This window comes from Micromys minutus, assembly GCF_963924665.1.
Source record: "Micromys minutus genome assembly, chromosome: 28".
Lineage (NCBI taxonomy): Eukaryota > Metazoa > Chordata > Mammalia > Rodentia > Muridae > Micromys > Micromys minutus.
In genome coordinates, this window is record NC_137963.1 from 15821301 (window position 1) to 15848293 (window position 26993).

At 53.1% G+C, this 26993-nt stretch overlaps 1 protein-coding gene across 1 annotated transcript in view; it reads right to left on the reverse strand.

Annotated features, from left to right (window-relative positions):
• COL27A1 (collagen type XXVII alpha 1 chain) overlaps nucleotides 1-26993 on the reverse strand; it is a gene marked incomplete at both ends in the record, with an annotated part of 113963 nt that continues 86970 nt past the window's right edge. The window contains 27 exons of the mRNA XM_080940188.1: nucleotides 1-147; nucleotides 1371-1589; nucleotides 2702-2811; nucleotides 3711-3879; nucleotides 4637-4702; nucleotides 5344-5370; nucleotides 6255-6290; nucleotides 6561-6578; nucleotides 6680-6715; nucleotides 6866-6919; nucleotides 7359-7421; nucleotides 7827-7880; nucleotides 9223-9330; nucleotides 9977-10084; nucleotides 10338-10445; nucleotides 10518-10571; nucleotides 11106-11159; nucleotides 11384-11437; nucleotides 11887-11940; nucleotides 12067-12123; nucleotides 14055-14108; nucleotides 14854-14907; nucleotides 16027-16134; nucleotides 16290-16343; nucleotides 20082-20189; nucleotides 23106-23159; nucleotides 24581-24634. Of these exons, the coding sequence (XP_080796314.1) occupies nucleotides 1-147; nucleotides 1371-1589; nucleotides 2702-2811; nucleotides 3711-3879; nucleotides 4637-4702; nucleotides 5344-5370; nucleotides 6255-6290; nucleotides 6561-6578; nucleotides 6680-6715; nucleotides 6866-6919; nucleotides 7359-7421; nucleotides 7827-7880; nucleotides 9223-9330; nucleotides 9977-10084; nucleotides 10338-10445; nucleotides 10518-10571; nucleotides 11106-11159; nucleotides 11384-11437; nucleotides 11887-11940; nucleotides 12067-12123; nucleotides 14055-14108; nucleotides 14854-14907; nucleotides 16027-16134; nucleotides 16290-16343; nucleotides 20082-20189; nucleotides 23106-23159; nucleotides 24581-24634 (2082 nt within the window). The remainder of the gene's footprint in view (nucleotides 148-1370; nucleotides 1590-2701; nucleotides 2812-3710; nucleotides 3880-4636; nucleotides 4703-5343; nucleotides 5371-6254; nucleotides 6291-6560; nucleotides 6579-6679; nucleotides 6716-6865; nucleotides 6920-7358; nucleotides 7422-7826; nucleotides 7881-9222; nucleotides 9331-9976; nucleotides 10085-10337; nucleotides 10446-10517; nucleotides 10572-11105; nucleotides 11160-11383; nucleotides 11438-11886; nucleotides 11941-12066; nucleotides 12124-14054; nucleotides 14109-14853; nucleotides 14908-16026; nucleotides 16135-16289; nucleotides 16344-20081; nucleotides 20190-23105; nucleotides 23160-24580; nucleotides 24635-26993) is intronic.

Consider the following 26993-nt stretch of genomic DNA (forward strand, 5'->3'; position numbering starts at 1 on the left):
TCAGAGGAAGCATGCAGGTCCAACTTCCAGGCGGTACTGCTTCCCTGATGAGACAGGTGGGAGGTTGTCCACACCGACAATGGGCAGCTGCTGGGGGTCCTGGGTCCGGAAGGTGAACAGCGTCCGATGCCAGCGGCCATCTTGGACCTGGAAGCAGGCAGGAGACGACGGTAAAAGTGATTCTTGACATTTACAGATGCATCTCCCACCTTTCAGTTTCAGAAGCAACGGCTTGTAGGTGGCGTATCTGAGCACACTTCTGGCTTGGTTGCTTCCGGTTTATAAAGAAGTTATTTATTTATTTAGTATTTTTAGTTTTTTTTTTAAATATGTCTGAGGTGTGTCTGAGTGTAGGTTTGTACATGTGAGGACAGGTGCCCTTGAAGACCAGAAGATGATATCAGATTCCCTGGAGCCAGAGTTCAAGTGATTATCAACTGTCCAACATGGGTGTTAAGAACTGAACTCCGGTTGCGTGCCTATCTGCCTATCTCTCTGTCTACCAATCTATCTGTCCATCCACCCATATCTATCTGGGATCATAAGTGTGGACCATCACACTGACCTCAATTTTTTACTTTTATTTTTTTTTCTGGTCTTTTACTCTTTTAAGTAATATTGTGTAAAAATTCACCGTGTTTTAACTTTGGGGCACATTCCTATTTATTTCCCATTCTACAAGTAGAGTCTCCAGATCCAAGGACAGCCAGCCTTTCTGAATACACACTTCTTGGATTCATATTTACACAGCGCTGTCTTTTAACGTCCTTTTCTTGGTAGTTTCACGTGGGGAGCCAGTTTTCCCACATCCCGAATGACACTGTGTATCATTTTCATAAAGCTTTACTTTATGAAAGTAGTTTCACCTTTTATGGCTGCCTCCCTAACCCTTAGAACCTATCACGCTTAAGACATTTGAAAAAATGAGCCAAGGTATTCAAAGACAGAAAGCAAGCCGTGCGCTTGGTGGGGCAAAGAGAAGGAACACTCGAAGAGGCCTTTGCAAATAACAAATGTTCCTATTAACCTGAAGAACGTTTAACAGCACAGGCTTCCCCTAGAAGGCTCCCAGAGAGGTTGATCTAGGGAGCACTTGCCTGGGTTATGTGAGACCCTGGGTTCACTCCCAGCAACTTATGTGTGCACACACACACATGCACATACATATGCACATGGACGAGAACACAAAGAATGCCTAGAGAAGAAAGTGAGCAAATCCAATGTGGCTAAATAAAATCATTCTAATAAGATTGATTACATGATGATCCAAGCTGCAGACAGAATAGTCTAAAATTATGACACACCCATAAAGCAAGTTTCTCCTACTGACTCTGCATCGAGGGAAAAAATGAGGGGCTCCAAACAATTACCTTGCAGCCATCCATAGACACCTCTGGCCTGAACTGACCCCCAGCTTCGAAGACCTGTCCGTTCCAGGCACGGAAGCGCACGGCTTGCTCGGCAGAGGGGCGTGCTGATCCCTCCTGCCACACCGTCATGTTCAGGCAGTGGATTGTGATGTGTTGTGTCCCCTCAGAGCTGAGCAAGTGCAAGAAATTCATCTGGACCCGACTGACAGCAAACTCCACCTGTGGGGAAGATGCAGGTGGGAAGCTGCCTCCTGAGGCCCCGAGGTCCCTCACCTTTCTGGAGGGCACCGGAGTAGGCTTTCCTGTGTCATCTGCCCACCCGAAAAGCAGGAAAACTGAGTTCGGTGTGAACTGATCCTGTAGCCTAGTTGCTGCTCAGTCTTAGAACCAGAAGGCCAAGGGTCTTGCTGCTGTTTTCTCTGCTCCCCCAGGTAGATGGACTAAGGGCTCAGCCAAATCCAGAGGACAGCAAGGATTTTGCCCAAGCTGAGTGTGGAGGAAAAGCACAGAGCCTATGAAAGACTCGAAAGTTAACAGAGATGTGGCTGTGGGGAGGCAGGGCTTAGTGGAAGGTGGTTAGTTCATTGAAGATGTGCCCTTCAAGAAGCTATTAAGATCCAGCCTCTTTAGTCTTTTTTTTTCCCTTTCCTGACAGCCAGGGAGTAGGTAGCTTTTCTCTTCTATAGTCCTCACTACAGACCCCAGGGCAAAAGAGTCAACCCATCAGTATGAGACCAAAGAACCCCCACTCCCGTCGGGGTTGTGTCTCTGCTATTTTGTGACAGTAACGCAAAGCTAACTAAAGAAAGCTGTCATTGTTCCCGATGGAGGTGGCAATGCACTGGGTAACTGTCCAGTCAGTCCAGACACATCTCTGCTCTAGTAGGCTTGTGAGAACAGACGGGAATGACCGTGCCTCTCGGTTGCCGCTAGCCTGCTTCACTGTTGAGTCACCTGGCCTCACCCCAAAATGCTTAGCCAAGGGACAGACATGGTGTTCAGGCACTGAACAGGAGTTAAGGAGCACCCGTGCAAGAGTAACATGTGTTTCAGATAAACAGTCTTCTGAGTCTATGCCAGCAATTCACGATTCTCCGGGACTAACTACTCTGCTTTCGATCCGACACAGACTATTCCAAGAAGCTGGAGTCTTCAGCGCTGTGCAGTGTGAAAGAGTTTGCTAATCACCTATAAAGTTCTACACAAATTCTAAGTGAGTTAACTCAGTCTCAAGAGGTGGGTTTTCTCTCCGCCTTTTGAGAAGACAAGCAGGGTTCAGGGTGGTTACTGAAAGGTGGACAGAGCCTGTAGCAGTGGGGAGCGGTTGGTACCTTGGAGGACGTGATGGGCTTCAGGCACGTCTGCCCACCATGTGTAAAGTTGCAGGAGACTTCAATGGTGTCAGAGGAGCATCCGAGGTTGGGGTCCACCCAGTAGGTACCTGTAGCAGAGCAAGACAGAACTGTGTGTATCAGGAAGGAGGCTGGAGCGGGGGTGCGGTTCTGTAGGACCTGTTGTGGTGACTCAACAGGGCTGCAGTGGGGTGGGAAGTTAAGAGCAGGACAGGCACACATAGGGTATCTCAAGACATAGGCAGAGAAGGATGCCTTCAGGGAGAGCTGACATTCGGGAGTGTCTCATGCCCAGGCAACACCCCCGTGTCACCCCCATGCTGCATCTACTCTACAGAGTAGACAACTGGGCTCTCAGCTCCTCGAGATTCTTCAAGGCCCAGGTTTGCTTCCAGAAACTGCCCAGAGAGCTAGGGCCCAGGGCCACACTCTGGCCTCCCAACATCTGCACTCCTGCATACACCTGGCTTCTCTGCTGGGGTTCTTGGATGCCAAGAGCACAGCAACCAAGGAAGGGGTGTCTCAACATCTACTTGTAGCTCTGTGCACAACAGGGAGGGATAAGGGGACACTGTGGCTTGTCTCCACTCACAGATGAGAAGTTAGATGAGGTTAGAATACCTGCTGAACGAACTTTCTGGGGTTCTCCTAACCCTTAAAAGGTGTTTGGTTATTTTTTTTTGGGGGGGGGGGGTTGTTACTTTTTTCAAAGTTCTTATCTTAATCTCTGAATGGACCCAGCTTGTGGCACTGTGGGCTACAATCCTCTGTATAATAGCCTCAAAGCTTGAACCACAGATCTGGCAGACTGTGGAACAGAGGCTGTTTGCTAGCCAATAAATGACACTACGTGTCTATTTCTATGAGAACAGAAACTTGGCTGAGATGTGCCAAAGACCCCAACACTCCATGGACCTGAGCTCTTCTTGAAACTGTGTCACCCCAACATAGGCAGGAAGCCCCTCCTCAGCCTCACAGACCCCCTTACCATCTGTCATCCTCTGTTCACAGTCCATGAGGTCCCGGCAGACCCGCGCTGGGTTCTCCTTGGTGCCCAAGGGCGTCTTAATGCTCTGGATGAGGTTGCTGAGGTAGTGTAAGGTTTTGAAGATCTCCCCTCCCTGGTCTAGCACCAGCTGGTCCGGATAGCTGTACCCCTGCTTTGGAGAAACAGGGCAGTTGGCCCGTTAAGTGCTTGGGCCTTGCCCAAAGTCCCAGACACATTGCTTTAAAATCCTCACTGTCTGGGGGGAAATCTGGTGACCAGCCAGTTCATGGCTAACTTAGACTGGCTACTCCGCCTTATAACAGAAAAGGAGAGGGAGGGTCAGGGACATAATGAAGCAGGGACGATGGCTGATCCCTTGCCCCTGGTCTATGAAACCCACCAGTGCAGATAGGAGGTCTGAACTAGGGGGAGTGAGCTCCCCACCATGAGAAGGACATAAGGCAGCAAAGTGGGCTCTTATATTGGCTGGAGTAAAGAACAACCAAGACCCATCTCAGCCTGAAGCTGTGCAGCAGAGCTGACCACAAACCAGGGCCAGCAGTGCCCTGGGGCTCACGTGCTTCTGTGCAATTCCTGGGTGATCCTGAGAACATTCTGTGAGCTATGAACCAGATGTGCATTCATCCCTGACACAGGCCAGCACACACTAGACAGATCCAGAGGCTTCCGAGAAGTGCAAGGACACCGTGTCTGCATCCAGCCTGGTTCTGGCAGTGCAGGCTGAGGTACCACTTTGGACTGTGGTTCTATTTGAGCCTTAGCGATAATCTCCATCTGATTATGGAGACATCACTAAGAGACTGTCTCTGATGCTCTTGGTGCCAGCCATGGGCATGGCATTGACCTCTGTGACCTTTCTCATTCTCCTAGCACCAGAGGTCATGTGATCGAGATCCTGCCAGTACCTCCGATCTCACTGCTCCATGAACATCCATCCACGTCTGGAAAGCTGCCCCAAGGCCGTCTTGCTGCTGTGACAGACAAAAGACAAGGTATGTGCCCTGTACCCATCCCAGGGGAAGCCAGATTCTGAAACTAGGGGCCAGGGGTCCAAGCATCCTCTCTCTCACCCCACCACACTCACCCCCACCCCACCTCCTGTGACAGGGTCTTGACAAAGGCACACATCCTCTACTGAGCTCTCCCTTCCTTTGCAGAGTCAGTGTTGAATATGTCACTCCCTCCCACCAAGTGTCAATAGTTCCCAATAGTCTAGTAGCCTCAGGGCTTCTTTTTCATCCAGCCTTTCCTATTAGCACATCCCAGGGATGCTGTGCCCACCAGGAAGTAAAGGGGTCCAAATGCACCTGCATGCTTGACTCTCTGGACCCTGGGTCTGAGGAGGAGAGAGCCTGTCACTAACCCATGTGTGTGGAGGGCAAAGACAGACCCTGGGGGCTGGAGCTGGAGCAGCCAACTGGTTCACAGTTGGAGACCTGGATTAGCCTCTTGCTTGGGGCTCTTCCTGTAGCTCAAGGCCCATAGCTCAGCTTAATGGGTATCCTAGCGGCTCCAAGGCTCCAAGCCACGGTGGCCAGAGAAGGTTGAGCTGCATCTCCCTTACCCACCCACAACATCATCTCAGGGGGTCAAAAACAGTGGTGCCACTTACAAACTGGACAGGATGCCAAGGAGGACCCTGGAAAAGAAGGTGGAGTGTCAGTACTTGATAGGGACTTGTGCCAGAGGCTGGCTGGAGACTGAAGAAGCTATCCAGCAGGAGAAAGCCTGCCAGGCCGAAAGCCTGTGGGCATCTTGGATAGCTACTCCTTCTGAGTTGGAGCACTTCTTCTTGGAAGGATGAGGGGGCTCCTAGGGCTCTGAAGGAGTGATGGGGCCCTCCCTGGGGTGGTGGGGGTGGAAGGGTGGGGTGGTAGACGCTCTCCTTCTAGCCAAGCTTCCTGTAAGCTGGAGAGAAAACTCTAGTAATGTAGCTATCAGGAGTCATCACCCATGTCGGGGGGGACTTCTTGATGACACAGCTGCCTTTGAGCCGCTGATGTTCCCGTAAGTAACCCCGATAAGCACATTGGCACACTAAGTTAGACTGGGGTGGGAGGGCTTATATGCTCTGCCAATTTTCTATCTAAGGTGGACAGATGCTGGTCCACATCTGCCTCTCCTGTGCTCCCTACAAATCTGTAGGCAATGGAAGGCATATGGAGGCCATATGGCCTTGGGTCAGGGCATAGTCTGCCATAAAAACCTTGGTCTAGGGGCTGGAGAGATGGCTCAGAAGTTAAGACCCCTTGCTCTTGCTGGGGACCTGGGTTTGGTTCCCAGCCCTCATATGGTGGCTCCTGATCATCCATTACTCCAGTTCTAGGTGGTCTAGCTGCCTCTTCTGACCTCCAAAAGCACCAGACATCTTGCAGTACACTTAATATGCATGTAGGCTAAACAGTCACACACATGAAATTAAAAAAAAAAAATCTTTAAAAAACCAAAAGCAACCTGGGTCTCATTCAGGGGAACCCGTCTCCTGCCCTGGGAAACCAAAATACCCAGCGTGCAGATACCTACCGGTGGACCTGGCCGTCCCCTCGGACCAGGAGGACCCTGTGAAAAAAAGAGGAGTCAGCTCTGGACAGTTCTTTACCCAGGCCCAGAGATGATGTTCCCCTGGGAAAAAAAAGAATACAGGGGAGAAATATCCAGAGAGAGAGAGAATGGGGGGAGGGAGGGAGAGAAGGAGGGAGGGAGGAAGGAGGAGGGGGAGGGAGGGAGGGAGGGGGAAGAAGGGAGAGAGGGAGAGAAAGGAAAGCCTGAGAACACCCTCACTCCCCATTCCTGTCCCCAGTCTCAAATCCTCACACGCACTTTACTTACCCTTGGGCCTTGCAGTCCCTGGAGATAGAATTGAGGGGAGAGATAGTTAGGAGATGTGTTCTGAGCAGGGGCTCTCCACCCATTGCACCATACTACCGCCTGCCAGGTTGTCCACTCACCCAGTCCCCTTGGCTGCCTCTGTCACCTTTGGGACCCTGAAACAAACCGTAGCATTGGGTTAGGGCTCAGAGGGAAGTTCTAGTTCCCACATGGGGAAACTGAGGCTCAGACTAACAACACCGGGTCACAAAACACTTGGTCTCAGAGTACAGGAGACCCCCTTGCAGCTTCCCCTCTGCACATACCGGGAGTCCAGAAGGTCCCAGCATTCCGGGGGGCCCAATGATACCTTCCTTTCCCTAAAGGAGAGAGAGGCTATGAGTCCTCGATCTGGGCCTGGGGAACAGAGGGACAGGAGGGTGGCAGCTGAATGTCCCACAGGAATCTTAAGGATACCCCTTCAAGCAGGGTGGGCCATACATCTTCTGTATGCTGGCGTGGGCTCAGGCCATGCATCATCCCCTGAACTTTCCTGCATGCTTGGGTGGGGTCATTCCATGCATCTCCCGGGCCTTTTCTGCATGATAGGGTGGGCCACAGAGTGCGGAAGGGCAGGGTGGGGTAGTGGCGGGGGGGGGGACGGGGTGAGCAAGGGCATGAAGCTACAACAGCTGCATGTAGAGAGAGGGCTCTAAGAGCAAAGGAGCAGAAAGACACGTGGTGTGTGTTCAACCAGCTGGTGGCCAGCCTCAGAACAGGGGTGACAACCGAGCTGGGACAGGAAGGAAGAAGACTTACCATCAAGCCAGGAGGCCCCCGAGGGCCTTGGATGCCTTTGAAGCCAATGTCTCCAGGGGGGCCCTGTGAGAAGCAGAAAAGGGTTGTGCCTGGACAGTCTGGGGAGTACCTAGCAGCCTCCATGGTCCTGAGTTCTGGCTGGCCTGTGCCCTCTTAATTTTTATGAGATGCCCTGGGAAGAACAGTAGAGGCTCCTGTTTCTTAGGCAGGTACAAGCTATATGCCATCAGGGTGGTAGATCATGTACACCTCTGGTCCTAATGTTTACAGCAGTCTTCTTTACCTTATTGATCTATTCCCCTTTACAGATTGGGAAAGCAAGGCTTATACTGAGTCCTGTGCCTGAGGCACGGAGCCAGGAGGCTGGGCACACTTGCAGCTGGCTTCTGGCCCACCCTGGGAGGAGGGCAGAGTAAAGGCTCATACAGTGAGCCACCAGGGATAGCTGGGGGAGATGGGACACGGTACCTTGGGTCCAAAGAGGCCAGCCACTCCTGGGAAGCCCATCTCGCCGGAGTCACCCTGTGGGGACAGCGGGGCAAAATGGTATGAGTGGAACCAGGTGCCAGTCCAGCAGTGGAGTGGGCAGGCACCATGCCATGCCCTCAGCTCAGAGCCCCACGGCGTTGCTCTAAAGACAGCAGCTCCCGTCCCAAACCGTATGGGAGAAGCCAATCAGACCCACAGATGTTCCTGCCCACCCAAACAGCTCTGTAAAGCACAGTCTCCTGACAGAAACCCTCCGTGGATGGCTGCTCAGAAAAATTTTATACGATGAAGTTTTACTCCTTCCTTTGGGGCATGGCTTTATTTTTCTTGCCTTTTATAAAGCAGTAGCTGGGTGTGTTTATAAAGCAGTAGGTTGCTGCTGCTCTTTCTGAGAAAGCGCCCAGCCAGTCGTCACGATGCCCATTAACTGTAGGATTTGCTCGGATATTCTGAATCAAGCTGAGGAAGTTCTCTTCCATACCCACTTTGCTGAGGGTTCCTTTTTCCCCTCTCCCGGCTCAGAAACAAAGCTGCAATCTCGAGACATGCATTCCCCGCACCTACAGCTGGCTTTTCTCCTTCGGTCTGCAAACTGACTTAGTGTGAGTTATACTGACCCACTTCCCAATCCAAGCTTCACTTGGACTCAATGCGTTACCCTTCTTATGGAGTCTTTACTGATAGACACCACCTCTCAGTCTGACACTAGTAATATATGTATCCTACCTTCTTTTGTCTTGAGAAGCCTGGATAGACATATATGAATTTTATTGACTTTCTCGGAGATCCAATTTTGTATTTATGATCATCATCATGTGCTTTTGACGGCTTATATCATTTCTAATTGTCATAGATTCTTAGGTTGGACTCTGAAGCCGCCACTGTTTTAAATTGCTACAAACACTCCCTAGTGTAACCTGGGCGGTGTCCCACAAATTCTGGTGCACTGCCTTCTCACGTTCACTTGATTCGATATGCTGATTTGCCTTCTGATTCCTTCTTTGACCCAGGGATCATTTAGATGTCAGTTACATGGTTTCCAGGTAGGTAGGGCACAGCGAAAGTGTTTTACAGAAAGAATACTGTTCCTCGGACCCAGGATGCCAAGTTCTACTAATGAATTCTGATTCCCATTTTGAATGGGCTGCACAGGTTCCTTCTTCCAACCCCCTGACGCCTCCTTTCTGAGCAGGAGAAGATAAATGGTGTATGCCTCTGCCTTTGCTATCAGGTGAACAGGCAGCTTCTGTCCCCCATGCATACACTTATGAATATGTGTTTGTGTGTGCGTGTGCGCGTGCGCTGAGTGTATGTCTATGTGAGTGCATTGCACTTGTGGGTGCATGGTCATGTGTACGCCCCGAGTCTGACTCACCGGCTGGCCTTTGGAGCCTGGCTCGCCCTGGTTCCCAGGAAGCCCTGTTCCACCTTCTGTCCCTCGTTTTCCAGGGGGACCCAGTTGTCCGGGTAACCCACTCTCACCCTTCAGAAAACACATCAAAGCCATCAGTCAAAAGAATACATGGTTCCAAGGCCAGTGGAGGGGGGAGGGGTAATCTAGATCTAGGGTAGTAGAGCAGGGATTTCATGAGGTCTCAGGATGGCAGAGGAGACATGAGGATGGTGGGACAAGCTCAGACCTCTGATGGAAGATTGCCTCATGACTCTGGCTTCCTCTCTGTGCCCAGCAAAGTTCTCCATTCACTTCCTCCCCAGAAAGACATGTGGGCTTCGTCTCTAAGCTTGTCCCCCATCCCCACCTCCCTCACCCAATATAGAGGGTCCCAACCTTTCTTCAACTAGACTTAGGGAAGTCAAACACCATATCTGGGGTGTGGACCTAGGCTAGACAGAGAAGCATCCTGAGGGGCTAGAGCATCCCAGTGGCAAGCAACTTGTTGTCCCACAAAGATCCACAAGAGGGCGATCATAGTGTAGCTAAAGCGGAAGGTTACTAGGGTCCAGTAGGGGGCAGTATTTATTGTCACTTGAATAAACCATCCTTTAACCCTGGGTAAACTCGGAGGCAGGGATCCCCAAGAAATATCACACGGGTCTTAGGGCTTAGATGCTCCAAGAACCATTACAGCCAGGACCAGGGCAGAAAGGATAGATTAATGAGAGCTGACCTTGAATCCCGGAGGCCCCTGTGCTCCAGGCAAGCCAGCCACACCTGAACTTCCTCTTCTCCCAGCCGGACCCATGGGGCCAGGGTCCCCATCATTTCCCTGTTCTCCCTGTAAAGGGGAGGACACATTCTTTGATCGGGACCCCCAGGAATTGTAGAAGGAGGAAGAGGGAGGAGGTCATACTTGCCAAGGGGTAGGGCCTAGTGACCCAGGTGCTAACATCGAGGACAGTGATAAGAATCCCAATGGACGAAAGACCTATATGACACCCTGATTCTTTAGTCCCATGGCCTGTGCCCCGAGGCCTGCGTGTAGCCTGTGGAAGTCTCTAACACCAGATTCCACCCAGTGTCCTGCTCACCTGGAATCCTGGCCGACCATCCCTGCCTGGATTCCCATCTGGTCCAGCAATGCCCTCAGGGCCCTGTCTCCCCACCACGCCTCGGGGCCCGGGCAGCCCTTGAAGCCCCTGGAGGAACAGAAGAAGCCGGTCAAACCTCAGGAGAACGCAGAAAGTGGCAGAAAAGCTACGGTAACTCACCTGGGTCCCCCTCCGGCCTGATGTCCCCGCCTTGCCTGGCTTTCCCTTTGGGCCCTAAGAAAGCAAAAAGAAGAGACACACATTAGCAGGGCCCAGGAGCCCTGGAAGGAGGCACAGAGAGTGAGTGTGACACTCCCAGAGTCACCAGGGCCGTCTCTGCCGCTCTGGGTCCTGACTTGTTTCTTTGGCTCCCTTGTTGCTACGACTCTTCAAGGGCACAATATCTGTGCCCAGAGCTGGAAACCAGAGCCAGCCGGGCCATCGAATGTGGGTGTCCCTGAGGAGTGTGAGCCCAGGTTAGCCTAGTGAGGAAGGTTTTTCTCAGGCCTAGAGGAGGAAGCACAGGGGCCTGGGGTCCACAGCAAGGAGTGACTTCTCCACGACCATTTGTCTCTCCTTCCCCTTCATCCCTCAGCTGGCTTCTCTCTCTTCTCACTCCTTCACTGTAGCCCAGCAGAGGTGTGGGCTGAGTTCCTGGCCAGACCAACTTCTCCTCAGAGGCTGACCCCTTCCGGCCCTGCCTTTGCTGACTAGCCCAGGCCCCTGCCCCAGGGGCTCAGCCTCCTCACTGAAGCCCCCTCTTCTCACCTCTTCTCCTTTTGATCCTTTGGGTCCTGGGCGCCCCCGGGGTCCTGGATGCCCCTGCAAACCAAGGTGAGATAACTCAAGGCAGCCCCAGGCCTCTCTCCTGGGGAGGGCGGCCAGTCTCCGCCCGGAGGGGGATGGGTGATGAGGGGTTTGGGGATGCAGGCTCTAGGGAAGTCCCAGAGCTTCCCCGTGTCCTCCCACAGGGCAGATCCCTTTAACTTTAAAAGAGCTTGTTTCTGATGCTCCACCCTGCTTATAGCAGAAGACACAGGACTCACAGGCTGGCCCTGCTGGCCTGGGTCTCCACGGAGGCCTTGAAGTCCCTCTTGGCCCTGAAAGCGGAGGAGAGACAGGTGAGGCCCCACAGACATGGCCAGGGAGTTGATGTCCTTCCTGGCCATGCCACTAACCCTCTAAGTCCTGGCTTCCTTAGCTGCTAGGTAGGTGGACCAGCTAGGAAGGCTATCTCAAGATATAAATGGGGAAACTGAGTCAGTTCCCACCCCTCACCCCCAGAAGAAGTCATTACCCAGGACCGTGCTGGAAGAAAACTCAGCCAAGTTAGCTGTGTGGATTGTTTATATCCCCCAGAACCTTCAGGAAAGAATCCTCAGGGGAGTATGAGCCTTTCCTTCATGGTGTTAACCTGGCTTTACAATGGGGTGCTCTCTGCCCCTTATGGCCGGTGGAGAAAAGAAGGAAGAGGCCTGTGTCCAGTCCAGACTGGCTTCCCTTTTCCCACTATTTCTACCCTCCCCAAAGGTAGAGCTTTGTTACTTACAGGGTACCCTGGGTCGCCGGGCTCCCCACGGTCTCCTCGATCACCCACAGGACCCTGAATGACAGGGACAATGGATAAACATGAGCCAGACCTTCCGTGGGTTCTCAGCAGCCTAGCCCTGCCCAGCCTGTGCCCGATCACATTGAGAGGTCGGGGTGGGGGGACAGAAAGGGAGCTTACCCGATCTCCTGGTGGCCCGGGGGGGCCCTCAGTCTTGCCATCCTCGCCCTGCTCCCCCTGTGGACACCACAGAACCAGCGTTAGGCAAAGGCCACTCTGGGAGTTAGTAAACTTCAGGCTGGAAGGCACCGTCCTCAGGGATGGAGGCCAGCCTCTGTAGGCAGGCAGACTAGGAGACCAGAAGTCAAAAGAGCCACTGTAGGTAATAGTAGCAAGTGTCCACATGCCATATGGATGCTTAGGGCAGGCTGAAAAAGGAGCAGAGGCTACAGCGGAGACCTTGGGTCAAGGCAGGCCACCCTCAGGACCTGGTCCAACTGTAGGATGACCTCTTGGCAGCTCTGCAGATGGTTAAATGCAGCTGCACAGGGCAATGGGACCCCAAAGTCTCAAAAAACACGGTGTCACCTCTCCTGGGAAACCCTTCTGGACAAAAGACTCTAGCCAGGGTACGCTGAGAACCCCGTCGCCCACAGGATTGGAGAGTCATGAGGAACAGGAAGAGGGAAGAGGTCAGAACTCGGATTCACTCTGGCCAGTCTGATCGTTGGTGCCCCTACCCCCAGCCACCTGAGGTTCCCACAGGCAGCAGTTAAAGGCGAGTCAGGCCAGCCTGGGGCTACCCCAGAGAGGTGGCCTAGAGGGTGGGGCACTCTCCCTTCCTGCCCACACTTCTGATTAAACTGTGGATGGTGTCAGGGGACCAAAATCTCCAGTGGGCACCAGGGTTTACTAGACAGTTTTTGGTCAGGCATTTTTAGGTTCATTTTATATATTGTCTTACAGATTCTGCAGCGACCCTGGGATATTAGGATATTTCCCATTTTACAGAATAGGAAAACGAGGCTGAGGAACCTTGTGGCCTAGTTCTACGTCTCACCTCCTTCCTCTGGCCACCTGTATAGACGAAGACACCTATCTACAAGCGCAGGCTGGTTCACACTCTGGGTCGGGGTCTGGCTAGAGAAAATTGGGCTCAGTAGCACCCTCCCCCACTCCTCCTCCCAGCCCTGGCTAGTCGGTGGTTGGCTGTTCACTGTGGGGGTGGTCATGAGCCACACAACAACATTCGCACCAACAGTGAACTATGCATGTGGTAGTACCCCCGGTGCATTATGTCACCTGGAGACGTCATAACCCTCCACTGTATGCCAATCTATGTTGTGGGGATTACTTCTGACCCTGGGAGGTGGTACTTGGGGCTCTGTCTCCACCTGACCCTGGAGTTTATGTCATCCCTGGCAGGCTTACAATGGCTACGGAGAGCCGAGGGTCTGAGTGTGGTCCCTACAGCCTCACAGGGACCATGCCAGGGCCGGGGACACTGTAGATCTGCACTCATGTGGGCAGGAGGAGAGGCTTGAGGACAGCACACCAAGCCAGCGTGACTCACCACAGCGGGACTTAGTCAGTGGGAAGCTGAGTCGGCAAAAGAAAGGACTTTTGGGGAGGCCAGGGACAAGCCTGCTAGGAAGCCTTCCAGCCATGAGGAGAGAGAAGACGGGGAGGAGGGGATGGAGAGAAAGGAGAAGAGGAGGAGGAGAGGGAGGATGGGGAGGAGGAAAGACAGAGAACCCAGAGTTCCTGCTGCTGGGCTCCGCTGGAGGTGTGACCCAAAAGCCATCCTTCATACCTTCAGGTTCTCATGTGCTCCTTTCTGTGAACAGTGACACCCAGCCAAGCTTCCCCCCTGCACCCCTCCCTGTAGTTTCTCCCTATCCTAGAGCCCTACTGGAAGGCCATAGATCCCTGGGGCCCTCCTTCTGAGCCCTCTCCTTCTTCGGTGTTTCTCATCCCCATACTGAGTGAGCTCCCCATGCTCCAAACATGTAGAAATAACAGAGGCTTGGTCGTGACGCAACTATTCGTTTCTGCCAGGGGACCCTAGAGCCAGGAGTGCCATGTCCTGTTCCTGATGCCGCCCCATCCCCAGAGCCCCAGAGCTGACCTTGACTCTACTAGCTACTGCTTAAAGATGCAATACCTACCTTCTCGCCTTTGGGCCCGGGCGGCCCAAGAGGTCCCGTGATGCCCTTATGTCCCTGCAGACAAACAAAATGGAGGGAACCGAAGAGGATTTGAAGTCACATGAGAAAGATGAAAAAGGACAGGGACTCAGAGATGGGGACATGGGACAGTGTAAGAGGATCCCACCCCCATCCTGCCCTGGTTTTCCAGATAGGCCTGTGCCAACTTGGATAGTAGGGCCCTACTGTGGTGCCCTGCGGCAGAGTGGGGTCCAAAGAAGTAGAAAGCTACCTCAGAGTTATGGGGAAAGGACCTTCCTGCCATTGCTGGCCACTCTGAGCTGACACCCCCTTTCTAGCCCTCCCTTCGATTTCTTCTGTTCTTTCTTTCCTCCCCTCTCTCTTTCCCGTATGTCTCCTGCAGTCCCTGGGTCTGGCAAAGGCCACTAAGGCTGGGTGTGGCCTCCACTCCCCAAAAGCATGAAGTTGCCAGGCCTGTTTCCTAACTCTCCGAGGAGGCCCCATTCCTTTCTAACCAAGACTGTGCTTTCTGAGCCTTCATCTCCCGGCTGTGCTTGGCAGATCAGGGAGCACAGCGCTCCCTCTTTAGGGACCTGCACCCGACCTGCAGGAAGGACTCTAGACTTGGGGTGGGGACTGGCTCTTTCTCTCTCTGTCCCTCCATTCCTACCCTTGCCCCACTCTTATCTATGGGTCCAGGAGTCCCCTGAGGCTATGGGACCTGCATCTCCCCTCTTATGGGAAAGACTGAACTCTGCACGCAGAGATAAGGACATTTCCCTAAATGTGTGTCACTTACATTATAACCAGCCAATCCTGGCTCTCCTTGGGCTCCCATCCGTCCCGGAGCACCCTAGAGAGAAGACCCTTGTTGGTATACAGTATGTCTCCCACAGGAGAAACATGGTAGTGACTCCTCCCCTGGCCCCAGCCACTCAGTTCACTCTGCACCTATATGATGTCTTGAACCCAGACAGACAAGGAAGAAGGCAAGAGGCCCCCTCCCAGGCCCCCACCTCCCCAGCCTTCTCTTCCCTGTTCTCCTATGGTTTATGAAGATGAGACGTTTTTGTTGTTGTTGTTGTTGTTTTCAGACACTTAAAAGCATCTTGCGCTAAGCTGCTGTACTGCTCAAACTTCTGAGATTTCCAGTTAAGTAAGTATTAAGAAGGGGTTTTTCTGGGCTGGAGAGATAGATAGCTCAGTAGTTAAGTGCACTGACTGCTCTTCCAGAGGTCCTGAGTTCAAATCCCAGCAACCACATGGTGGCTCACAACCATCTGTAATGAGATCTGATGCCCTCTTCTGGTGTGTCTGGAGACATCTACAGTGTGCTTGTATTAAATAAATAAATAAATAAATTTTTAAATAAAAAAAGAAGGGGGTTTTCCCTACTTGGCTACCTCCAGCAGAATGCTACCATTACCGGAGTCTGGCGTCCCGGTAAAGCACTGTCTAATGGATGTTACTGTGAATCTTCCCAATTTTTATCCATGATATCACACATGTGGCAGGAAACCACCACAGCAGAAGCTCTCACACCACATAGAAGGAGACTGCTCTACTCGCTCAAAGATGCTACAACCCCTCCTCTGCTCCATGATGGAGTCTTCTCTCCCCTCGTGGGCTCTGCCTCAGGATAATCTAGCAGGTCCCTAGGACCTCTCTCCTGCAGCTCCTCATCCTGTACCCAGGGGTCTGGATCCTTCTCCACCCCTCAGCGTTTTTATCAACCAGTGTCCACAGAAAGCTCCAGGACCTACTGCAGCCTGTGGTTTGCAACATGTGTTTTGTCTGCCATGACTGTGTATATTCAAGGCTGTGGCTTTGGGCAGTTCCCAAAAGGATCCGTGTTAGAAATGAGGTGGCTGGGACGGGTAACCTAGGGATTCTGTAGCAGCGGGGTGGGTGGTTCTTACAGGGAAGCCAGTACTCCTCCCCAGTCTTCTCTTTCCTCAGCCCAGATCCTCACCGTCGGTCCTAGGGTGCCCCGGGATCCTTTAGGACCTGGGGTTCCAGGGGGCCCAGGGTCTCCAGGGATGCCCATCTCTCCCAGCTGTCCTTGGTAGCCCTTGGCACCCTGGAGAGAGAGAGAGAGAGAGAGAGAGAGAGAGAGAGAGAGAGAGAGAGAGAGAGAGAGAGAGAAGAGGGAGGTGATCAGCCCGTGGCTGCCCCGCCCAGTGCCCAGGGAGATGAGCTGGAGAGAGGTGTGACCCTTGAAGGCAGGGGACCTACCTTAGCTCCCCTCTGGCCCTTCTCACCCTGCTTGCCAGGTTTTCCTTCACGACCCTGAGGGAACACAGAGGCAAGTGCAGAAGAGATACAGTTCAAGACCAAGGGAACCAGAGCATCCAAGAAGCACTGGGAACCAGACACCCGCCTCCAAACCCGCAATGTCGTCCAGTCCCCGTGCTGTGCAGCCTTGGGCAGAACTTTACTTCCTGGTTGGTGTCTTGTTCTGTGCCATGGACACTGCACCTTAGGTGGCCCCACAGAGCTTAAGGTTTCAACTTGGTGACACTGGCACATTCACAGACAGTGTCACTCGCAACAGGAGTGTGGAGGTGGCTTCTCTAGGTCCGCACCACTGGCACGGGGATGTCCTGCTGTGTCCACCGTTGTCATAGGTGTGTGAAGCACAGGGTCCAGCCTTCTGCACTGAGACCCCCCCCCCTTTGACTGTCATTGTCCCACCCTGCTAGGGACTGCCTTTACTGACAGCCACCCTGTTTCCCAGAGGAGGGCTTGGCCCTGGGGCCACTGTGTGCAGTTGGCTTTGATGCAGGCACTTGGTCTCCTCCATTCCCAGTCTCTGCTGTCCACTCCCCGGGGGTCTCCTCACAGTGAGCATCACGCTGGGACCCTGATAACCTCCCCTCCCAGGTACGCAGGGCACGCCCTCTGTATGTGTAACGTGTGCTCTCAGTCTGCACATAGTTAGTCACAGGTCGAGTGGGCTCAGGGAAGCTCTCATCCGAGCTGGGATTGTCTGTGGGTGGATCTGAACACGTTAGTCCAGAGAAGAGGATTAAAAGAAAGATCCTCTTCAAATGGTTTTTAAATCTTAAAATGCTTACCCTATTTTTTTTTTTTAATTATTCAATTCTGTTCTCGTTCATTTGTCTTTTGTGTGAGGCAGGAAACGCGTGCCACGGGGAGGAGATGAGGCCCAGGGCAACCTGTGGCAGTCCGTTCTCTACCTTCACGAGGTGGGTTCCAGGGACTGAACTGCGGTTCCCAGGCTTGGCAGCAAGCACCTTTACCTGCTGAGCCCTCTCGCTGGACCGTTAATGCCACGTATTGGCGCCATGTTGAAAGACTATTTGGGAACTACTGGGTTAAAGAGATGCTTCCTCCATTCACCCGACGTGTCTGTTTCTCCCTTTTCAGCACACACTGGAGGACTTTAAATTATATGTACGACTCCTCCCATTTCTACCGCACAACAGCCTCGGAACAAGGCTGCTTTGTCAAAATGAAACCCTGGCCAACCTGTGACCCTCCCCACTGCTTCTTAGGCACAGTGTCCCGCCTCAGTGTGACTCTCAGAACTGGTACAGTGGGAGGGGTTGGAACCAGAGCACCCTGCTGTGGGGGGAGGGAAGTCCTGAGATCATAAGAGGCTGAGGCTGGGGCTAAAATCAAAGCCACCCGCTATGTCCTATCATAGGTAGGCACCAGTCAACAACTGCTGGGGACAAAGCAAAGAAACGCGTTTCTAGGCAGTTTGGTCATTGTCATCAGAGAAGATGTGGGAGGAATAAGATGGTGTATGGGCCGTCCCCTTGAGGATGAAGCATCGTCACATAGCGTGTGACTGTAGACACATTTCCAGAAAGGCCCTGGTGCCTTATAAAATGCAGTTTCCAAGTACTCAACCCGCGGAGCACGAAGCATTCCTTGGGCAGCCACGATGCCAAAGAAACCCAAATGCAGAGCTGGTGCCCACAGCCCAGTGTGCACGTAGGCCAGAGAGAGTCTGCCAACCTTGGCATATGAGAACTGCGAGGGACCATGGAACACGAATCTCTCACACTGTTGCTATGGCTACTGCAGCCATGTGACCAACGGCCGCCACCGCCACCACCAGCAGCTTCTACACACGCTCCCCTCCAAACTCCCCTATTTCTGTACATTGTTGTAAACACACTCATCGGACGGAGTATGTAGGGACACATGCCTGCGTGTGCACATGTGGTCAGAGGACACTGAGTGACTTCCTTTACTACTCTCACCCTTATTGCCTGGAGAGAAGGTGCCTCATTGAACCAGAAAGCTGTGCCTCGGCTATGCCAACTGGCCATCAAGCCCAGGATCAAAGTCCCATAGCACTGAGGTCGCCAGCACACACTGGTCACATCCAGATGTTCACAGGGATGCTGAAGATTCAAACTCAGGTCCTCATCCTTGTGGAGAAAACCCTTTATCCACCAGCCCACACCCCCTTTCTCTTTATAACCCAGAACACCGAGGCTGGGAGAAGGGCAGCTGTTTGCCTGACACGCTGCAGGGGGCGTTATTCAAGTCAGGAACCCGGGTCTGACCTTTGAACTCAGGTTCCGAGGACCTGCCCAGGTCGGCTGCTCGCCACTCACCAGCAGAACCACGTGCTCGCCGAGAAAGTGGCCGCGGGACTTTAGAACTCAAATTCACCTTGGCACACATTCTTTCTGAATTTTCAACACAGACTGAGGCCAGAGTGGGCTAGGAGCCGCGGCAAAGTCACACGCAAAGTGGCAAAGTCACACGCAAAGTCACACGAGGGAATCGTGAGGTAAGAACCATCCCCTCCAACCACATCCCCAGGGCTGAGGCAAGCATCAGTAGGCGGGTCTCACAGACACCCCTCCTGCACTCTTGGGCTGGGCAGTGACCTCATCCCCTTGCTTCTGAGGGCTATTAGCACTTCAGCTCTATTTTTAGGTAACAAATACTTTCCCACGGCCAGTACTGTTGCTGGTCAATCTGGATCCCAGACTGGTCATTTCAACGCTCAAGAGCTGTCAGGAACAGGCTCCAAGAAACAAGGGCTGCTGAGCCCACTTAATAGCAAGAACCTGTCAGTGGTGGGGTGGGCAGTGGGGAACTGTAGAGTTGGGCTAAGGCCAAGGCTGGCTCAAAGCGGACACCTGCAGGCCTGACCCTCTGTCTGGTGGCTTGCTGCAAGGTGGCAGGGTTCCAGAGCCCTGCTCCACACACACCCTTGGCTCCGATACACAGTAAAACTCAAAGCCATTAGCCAAATATCAGAATGCTATCTGTCCTTGTCCTCGCAGCTTGTACGGGCTCTGAATTCCAGTGAGTCTAAGCAGACAGACAGTACATACAGGGGTTCAAATCCTGGTTCTGCCATTTCTTACTGTGTGGCCTGGGTCAGGTTTCTTTAACTGCCTGAGTCTCCCAGCCTTCAAGGATGCTAGCTGATTAAAGAACAGCCTAGAAAGCACTAGGCATGCTGTCTGCAAACACTGAATCAAAATAGTTTCTCTCCTCTACCAGGGTCCCAGGGCCCTGGGAAGATACTCATGGAGTCTGTGGTCAAGATTGAATAAAGCTCTCCTAGGGTGAGGGGTAGAGCTGCCTTTTCAGTCATCAATGGGTGACCTCCCAGATGTCACATAAGGAAAACAAATGTAAATCACACAAGGTCCTGGCCTCCTTGGGGACTCTGAATGACCCTGAAAGACAGAGACCTAGTGCAGGGTCAGAGATGGCTTCCAAGGTCAGGAACTGTCTGTCTGTGAGGATGACTGAAGGGTATAAGATCAGGAGAGAAGGGAGAGTCTGTTCAAACAAGAGGGGCAGGTGCAAAGGCCCAGAGGCAGGGCAAGCTTGTCCCAGGAGACAAGAACTCAGGCTGGGTGTGGAGCTGGATCGGATGAAGTTACAGGGCCACAGGGAACGATTTCTGTCTGAGGGCACGGGGCCCGCAGGAAAGCTGAGTAGGGGAGGGACAAAGTAGAGACTCTCAGGAGGTCTGGACACGTATGAGCATCCTTTACCCAGAGTCCATTGCTGCACACTCACCCGGATGCCGGGGATGCCTGGGGGCCCTGGGAGCCCGTCCTCTCCTTTCAGCCCTTCCTGGCCCTTTTCACCATGCTCGCCATCAGGACCCGGGTCTCCCTTGTCCCCCTGGGTCAGAGGGCAGAAGGAGAGAGAGAACATCAGAAGCCAGGTCATCGAAAGCCCTACACCCCCGGCAGCTAGTTGCCGACATGCATTCAGTACTGGGAGTCAGCCTCATCAGAACCTTTCCCTGCGGGTGCTTCTCTAGTGTTTGCCACTTGTGGGGAAACTGAGGCAGAGCTAAGTCAAGCCAGTTGGCCCCAAGTGCCACCATTTGGGGTATGGCTAATCTGCAGCTGACACCAAGTCCTTGAAAGTGGGGTCCCCAAGGGAGGAGTTCTTGGGAGTAAGGAAGGTGTAGTAAGGACCCCCTGAGGCCGAGAACTCTAAGAGCTTTTCCTGCAAAGCCACTGCATGGGCTTCAGGAGCCCGAGGCTCATGCGTTTTGGGTTCTCCACAGCACTGGTTTTGCAGCAAGTCATGGCTGTGACCCTCGTGGATGTGCGCTCTGGCAATGTGACAGCCTCACCGTCTTTCCCTCATGCCCCTGGCAGAGCTGAGTTGCCTGAGCTCCTCCAGGGCAGTGCGGGCCACAGTCCCAGCAGTGTCTGCAGGGTCAGAGTGTCTATCAGAAGCCCACCTCCAAAGGGATGAAGGGCACGGGTCTTGCAGCATGTCGGTGTGGCCTAGATGTGACTGCTGCAGGTCCTAAGAAAGAGGGCAGAGGGTCCCATTCGGGGAAGGGGAGGGCAGGGAGTAGGCTTGGCAAGGGACAATGCTGACAACAGCATGCAGGGCTCGGAGCCGTGGGAGAGGAGCAGAAGGAATCTGGTTTGGCCTGACCAGGAAGAGAGACTCTGGATACAGACATGGTGGCTGGAGACCGGCCTATGGGGACATAAGACTGGCATGTAGAGTCATAGATACTTTCCAGCTTGGCCTGGGGGACAGCTGTAGGTGTCACATGACAGAGGACAGCTCGAACTGGGGGACAGGCCAGCTCAGAGCAGAGCTGGACACTAGGAAGGCTCGCACGGTCCCTTTCCACTGAGCTTGTCAGAGTCCGAGCACAGTCTGGCACAGAGGCCTGCTGGCCCAGACCCGGCTCTCACAGACTCCCCTGGCTCTAGGACCATGCTTCTGGCTTGTCACTCTGGCCACCTGCTGTCTCACTTGTAGGCTGGTTGCTCCAGGTAGCCAAGCTAGGTCTAGGCCCTGGCCAGAACCAGTGACTATTCATGGCTTGACTCCCACGCAGCTGGAAAGGGGTGTTGTGGGGCCTATGAGAATGAGATGTAAGGGAGTCTTCTGGAACCCATGATATCTACCAAGGCTCAGAGAGCCTTCTGGGTGGCCTCTCTCAATCCTCCCAGTACACAGATGGAAAAACTGAGCCCGAGGAGAAGCAGGGATCTGAGCTCAGGGGACAGAGTCTTCCTCATGCTCCAGTCACGATCCTTTAAGCATGCTCAGTAACTCTGTGGCTCCGGCCAGCTAGCTCATTTGTAAACGAGCTCCTGTATAGATGGAGTGTGCAAGACCGTGCATCTCACTCACACTGCCCGTGGCAGTGTGCGCCGAGGGTGTGCCACCTCTGCTGCTATCAACGAGAGTTTTTCAAGTGCTGCGTCCATTGAAAAGGGGGCTGACCGCACAAAGGTGACCCCTGGACAGGAAGTATAGGAAGAATTCTCTCCCAGGACCACTCAGGGATCGGGAAGGTGCTAAGCATCCGAGGGACCACTCTAGTCCAAGGACGGTGGTGTGAGTGACTTCATAAGCCAGAGGCAAGAGTTGAGCAAAGCAGAGGTAGAGAGACTTTGCAAAGCCTGGACCTGCCGTCCTTCCTCCCCTGGGGGTAGAGACTCCAGGAGAAACTTGGCCTTCTAGAAAGGGGTGAGGAGGCTGTAACGCCAGGCCTCGGTTTCTAGCTGAGGGACTGCTGGATCCGCCCGGATGTGTCAATTCGCAACAAGCCCTTTAGGTACACCATGATCGACATTTCTTGCGCGTGCACGCGCTCGCTCAGGTGTACACAAACACACACACAGAGTGCATGCAACGTTAGGTCTGTTGACCACTGGGGTGTGGCCAGCACGTGGCCAATGAGGGCTCTCAACAGTTCGCCCCTGCAGCTGTACCAGGAAGCAGCAGAGATGGGGCTAAGAGCAAGTGGGTAAATGGCCGACAGGGGGCGAGCTTTCACTTGCAAGGAAAACAAGCGCTGAGCAGGCGCCCAGGGGCCTGGCTCTGCTGTGGGGAAATTGAGACTCAGAACAGCGGAGGTGCTTTTGTGAGATGGGGGGAGGGGGAGGGAGGGGGGAGGTAAGAGGGAAGATACACGATAGGGGGAGTCTCTCTGGGGTTATGGTGTGACTGGGAACAAGGCTCGGAAGGAGACTGGGACAGACTGGGGGGTCTGAGGGTGCGGCTGTGCATACTTGTCACCTGTTTCTACTCATCACCGGGCCACCTGGAGCTCAGGTGAGACCTCACAGCTCCCACGGGGAGCAGCAGTGACCACGGAAGCACCTGCGATCAGCTAATCCTTCACTCCCAGCCAGACTCTGAATCCATGCCTCCTTGCCCTTCCCATGAGCCTCATTTTCCCCATTCTTCAGAATGGCTGCTGGGGGATACAGTTACTGTGCTGTGTGTCTACAGCAAGCCCTTTGACTTCTCTGAGTCTGTTTCGCCATCTGAAGATCGAACTCTGCTAGCATCAATGGGGGTGACTCACAGGGCTCTGGCACTCTCCATACAAGTTCCCCTGGAGTGCTGGGGGGACCTCTGGTGATGATCAGAACTTTTCAGATCTCTAAGGGTGTTTTGGGAGGGGGAGATATGAAAGCCCCGGGTAGAGCAAAGGCAGCCCTGGAACCCGGCTAATCCCCCGCCCACTGCCCTCTGCAGGGCACTGTGCTCCGTGGGAACTGGAGCAGGGTTAGAGGCCACTCCCAGATCCTGGCCCAAACAACTCACCTTCAGCCCATCTGGCCCCACAGGGCCAAGGTCTCCTTCCAGGCCTGGTTCTCCCTGGGAGAAAAAGATGGAGAGATATTACTGGGCAGGAGCGCAAGGGTCATTCCCTTCCCCTTAGGGGGGTGTCGGGGACCCACTGGCTCTCAGAAGCTGAACAAGTAGATTTCTGTGGGTCAGAAAAAGGGTCACAGAGCCTTTTGGACCGGGTACCCTGCCTCACTGTTTGGACTGGTGGGTAAAAATGGTTTCCGACAAATGCCAACCTCAGCATCACGGGTGCTTCCATGACCTCAAGTAGCAGCTTCTATAGGAATCCCTTTCTTATCTGGAAGACACGGCTACAGGGAAGGGGTGACCCACTCATGAGCGGCAGCCACCTGAGGCCTCCTGAGAGCTGGAGTGTGTGTTCCTGGAACCTCATCTCAGAAGATGAATGTAAGGCTAATTGGTAGACTTGGGTGGGCAAGTTCTAGAAAGATGCTAAGAAGGCCAAGGCCCCGTCTGATGCCCCTGCTGTTCCTCCCAGCCCTGCAAGAGCCCCAGGTCTCCAAACAGCTGCCAGCCTAAATTGGCCTCTCCCTCTGGTTTTGGAATTCAGAGCTATCCAGCAGTAGAGCTAGGAGGGGGCCCAGGTTGGCAAATGCAGGAATGGGAAAGGTGCAACAAGTGGGCAGATTGTGCCCGTGGCAGACATCAATAATCGATCCACTAGACCATCAGCTCCATTAGACAGGCTTCCTGTTACTCTGTATGCTCCCAGACTGAGAAATATGCTTAGTACACAGTGGATGTTGGGGGAATACTCATCTGCCTCTCGAGCATACTGGATCTAGATGGGGTTTTCTTAACACCGTTTTCTAAAGAGACTCAACTGATCAAGCTTTGTAGCCACGCATGGCTAGCGTTTCTGGACTCTAAGCTCTCTTATGCTGCCCTGGGGCCTTCCTTCTTACTTTGCCTTATTTGTGGAGTCTCTGGAGACTGGGCACGGGGAGCATGAGGCATTATAAGGAAGACAAGATGGAGGCTGAGGGCATGGGTGAGGACCTGGTGCCTTGAAGACTGACTGCACAAACTCATTCACTCTTGAGCCTTCCCTGACTCATCTGTAAGGTGCCAAGGATACCTGCTGTGTCCTCACATCTCCCAGGACTCTACGAAGAGCAGAGAGATGGACACTGGGGTCTCATGGGGCTTCTTAGAGCAAAGCAACCCTATTGGTTTCATTTGGAAAGGTAGAGGCTAAATGTAGAATAGGTTTGGAAGGAACGCATGGTTGAAGGGATGTATTTGGAGGTTAAATACTCGCTGTGGTGATGCTGGGTCCCCAGGGAGATCAGCCAAAGCTGTCAGAACTCCTGGACTGTTTCCACAGTTGGGGAATATGAGAGTTTTGGGGGTTGACCCAAGCCCTTCTCCTGCCCACTGCTCACAGGCGACATGGGGGTTCTAGAAGGAAAATGTACTTTACTTACCCGCTGCCCAATGAGACCTTGCTCCCCAGTGGGGCCCAGAGGTCCAAGGTCACCCTAGGAGAAGCCAAATACAATCCGTGTGGGTGTGTGCAGCCAGCCTTAACCTCTGCCAGACATTACTTCCAGCTCTGACTAGGACTGGAGAAGCCAGTCTTCTTGAGAACAATTGAGAAATTCTAACACTTAAGTCCAAACCCCTGCTCCAGGTTAAGGCCTGGCCATGGGATGGTCCTCCATTAGGCAGCTGAACCACCTTCAGCACCACCTTCATCGGCACCGTTACTACCAGCACTCAGAACACCAAATCAACCATCTCCATCACAGTCAGCATTATAATCACTATCATTGCCACTACCATCCCAACCATCACTACTACATTACCACCACCACCATCACTATTACCATCACAACCAGCAAGATCCTCCCCATCACCACTGCATGACCACCACCAGCAGCAGCATTACCACCATCACTGCCTCACCACCAACACCACCATTATTCCTTTCACCACCATCATTATCCCTACTACCATTATCACCATCCTTTAGCATCATGACTGCATTACCACCATCACCAAAACCATCATCACTACCAACACAATCATTACCATTCCCACCACCATCAATCTATCACCATCATCAGAAACACCAACATCACTGCATCACCACCATCACTGTATCACTACCACCATCACTGGATCACCATCACTGCATCACTACCATCACTTTATCAGTATCACCATCACTGCATCACTACCATCACTTTATCAGTATCACCATCACTGCATCACTACCATCACTGCATCAGTATCACCATCACTGCATCACTACCATCACTGCATCAGTATCACCATCACTGTATCACTACCATCACTGCATCAGTATCACCATCACTGCATCACTACCATCACTGCATCAGTATCACCATCACTGCATCACTACCATCACTGCATCAGTTTCACCATCACTGCATCACCATCACCGCCACCAACACTGCATTGGTATCACCATCACCGCATCACCATCACTACTACCAGCACTGCACCACCATGACCATCACCATCACTGTATCACCATCACCATCACTGTATCACCATCACCATCACTACACCACCATCACCATCACCATCACTGCATCAGTATCACCATCACTGCATCACCACCACCATCACTACATCACCATCACCATCACTACATCACCATGACCATCACCATCACTGTATCACCATCACCATCACTGCATCACCATCACTGCACCACCATCACCATCACCATCACTGCATCACCATCACCGCATCACCATCACTGCATCACCATCACTGCACCATCATCACCATCACCATCACTACATCACCATCACCATCACTACATTTACCATCACTGGACCACCATGACCATCACCATCACTGCATCACCATCACCATCACTACACCACCATCACCATCACCATCACTGCATCACCATCACTGCATCACCATCACTACACCACCATCACCATCACCATCACTCCATCAGTATCACCATCATCACCATTGTCACCTCCATCACTACCATTGGAGTTGGTCATGCTGTTCTAAACACATTCTCATCCGAATGAGCTGGGCCTTTGTAAACTCCCGAGGGAGCAGCGTTGTCCTTCAGAAGCTAGCCCAAATGACAGACTCGAGGTCAAGGTGGGTGGCATGGCTAGGACAGCCGTGGCTGCCGAGCATTGCTGATGAACACCAGCCATCCTTCCTCTTCCCTGATATTTGGTGAGAAACCAAACAAGGGGGAGCCAGAATGCTGTACCCTCCCCTGAAAGGTCTCCAATGAGTCCCCCTCTTTTGGAGACACGCATGCGTACCATGTTCCCTGCTGGTGTCTGGGCACTAGGAAGTGAAGCACGGTACTTTCTATGTGAGTGGTACTTTACACCTAGATGGGCTTTTTATTCCCCGGACGAAATGAGGCAGAGCTGAGTCAAGGCCGGGAGCTCCGAGCCTGGTCCAGCTCCTTTAGAATGACAGGGCACTGGACTATGGGACAGGAATGATTTACTTCCAGCCCTGTAGTCCTTTGGCAGGTGCCCCCGAGCCAGCATGGCTCCTAGGCTCTCAGATCCGCAGGGTGAGCCGGGTCCTCCTCCAATAGTAGAAGACAGATGGGGGTTCCCCAGGGCTGGGTATCAATAGGTGCCTGTGTCCTCACAGATAATGGGGTCACCTGTGCTGAAGTGCTGATGGTATCATGCAGACCAAGAGGGGCAGATGCCCCAATGGAGGAACCAAAGCAGGTGCCAGACAAAACACAGCTGGGCAGGGGACAGCGCAGGGGCTCTGAGCTGCTTGGGAACTCTACAGTGGGCATGTTAGGCCTGCTCCTTAGCCAAGACAGAGACCCCATTATCCCAAGCACAAGAAAGGTCTGTTTCT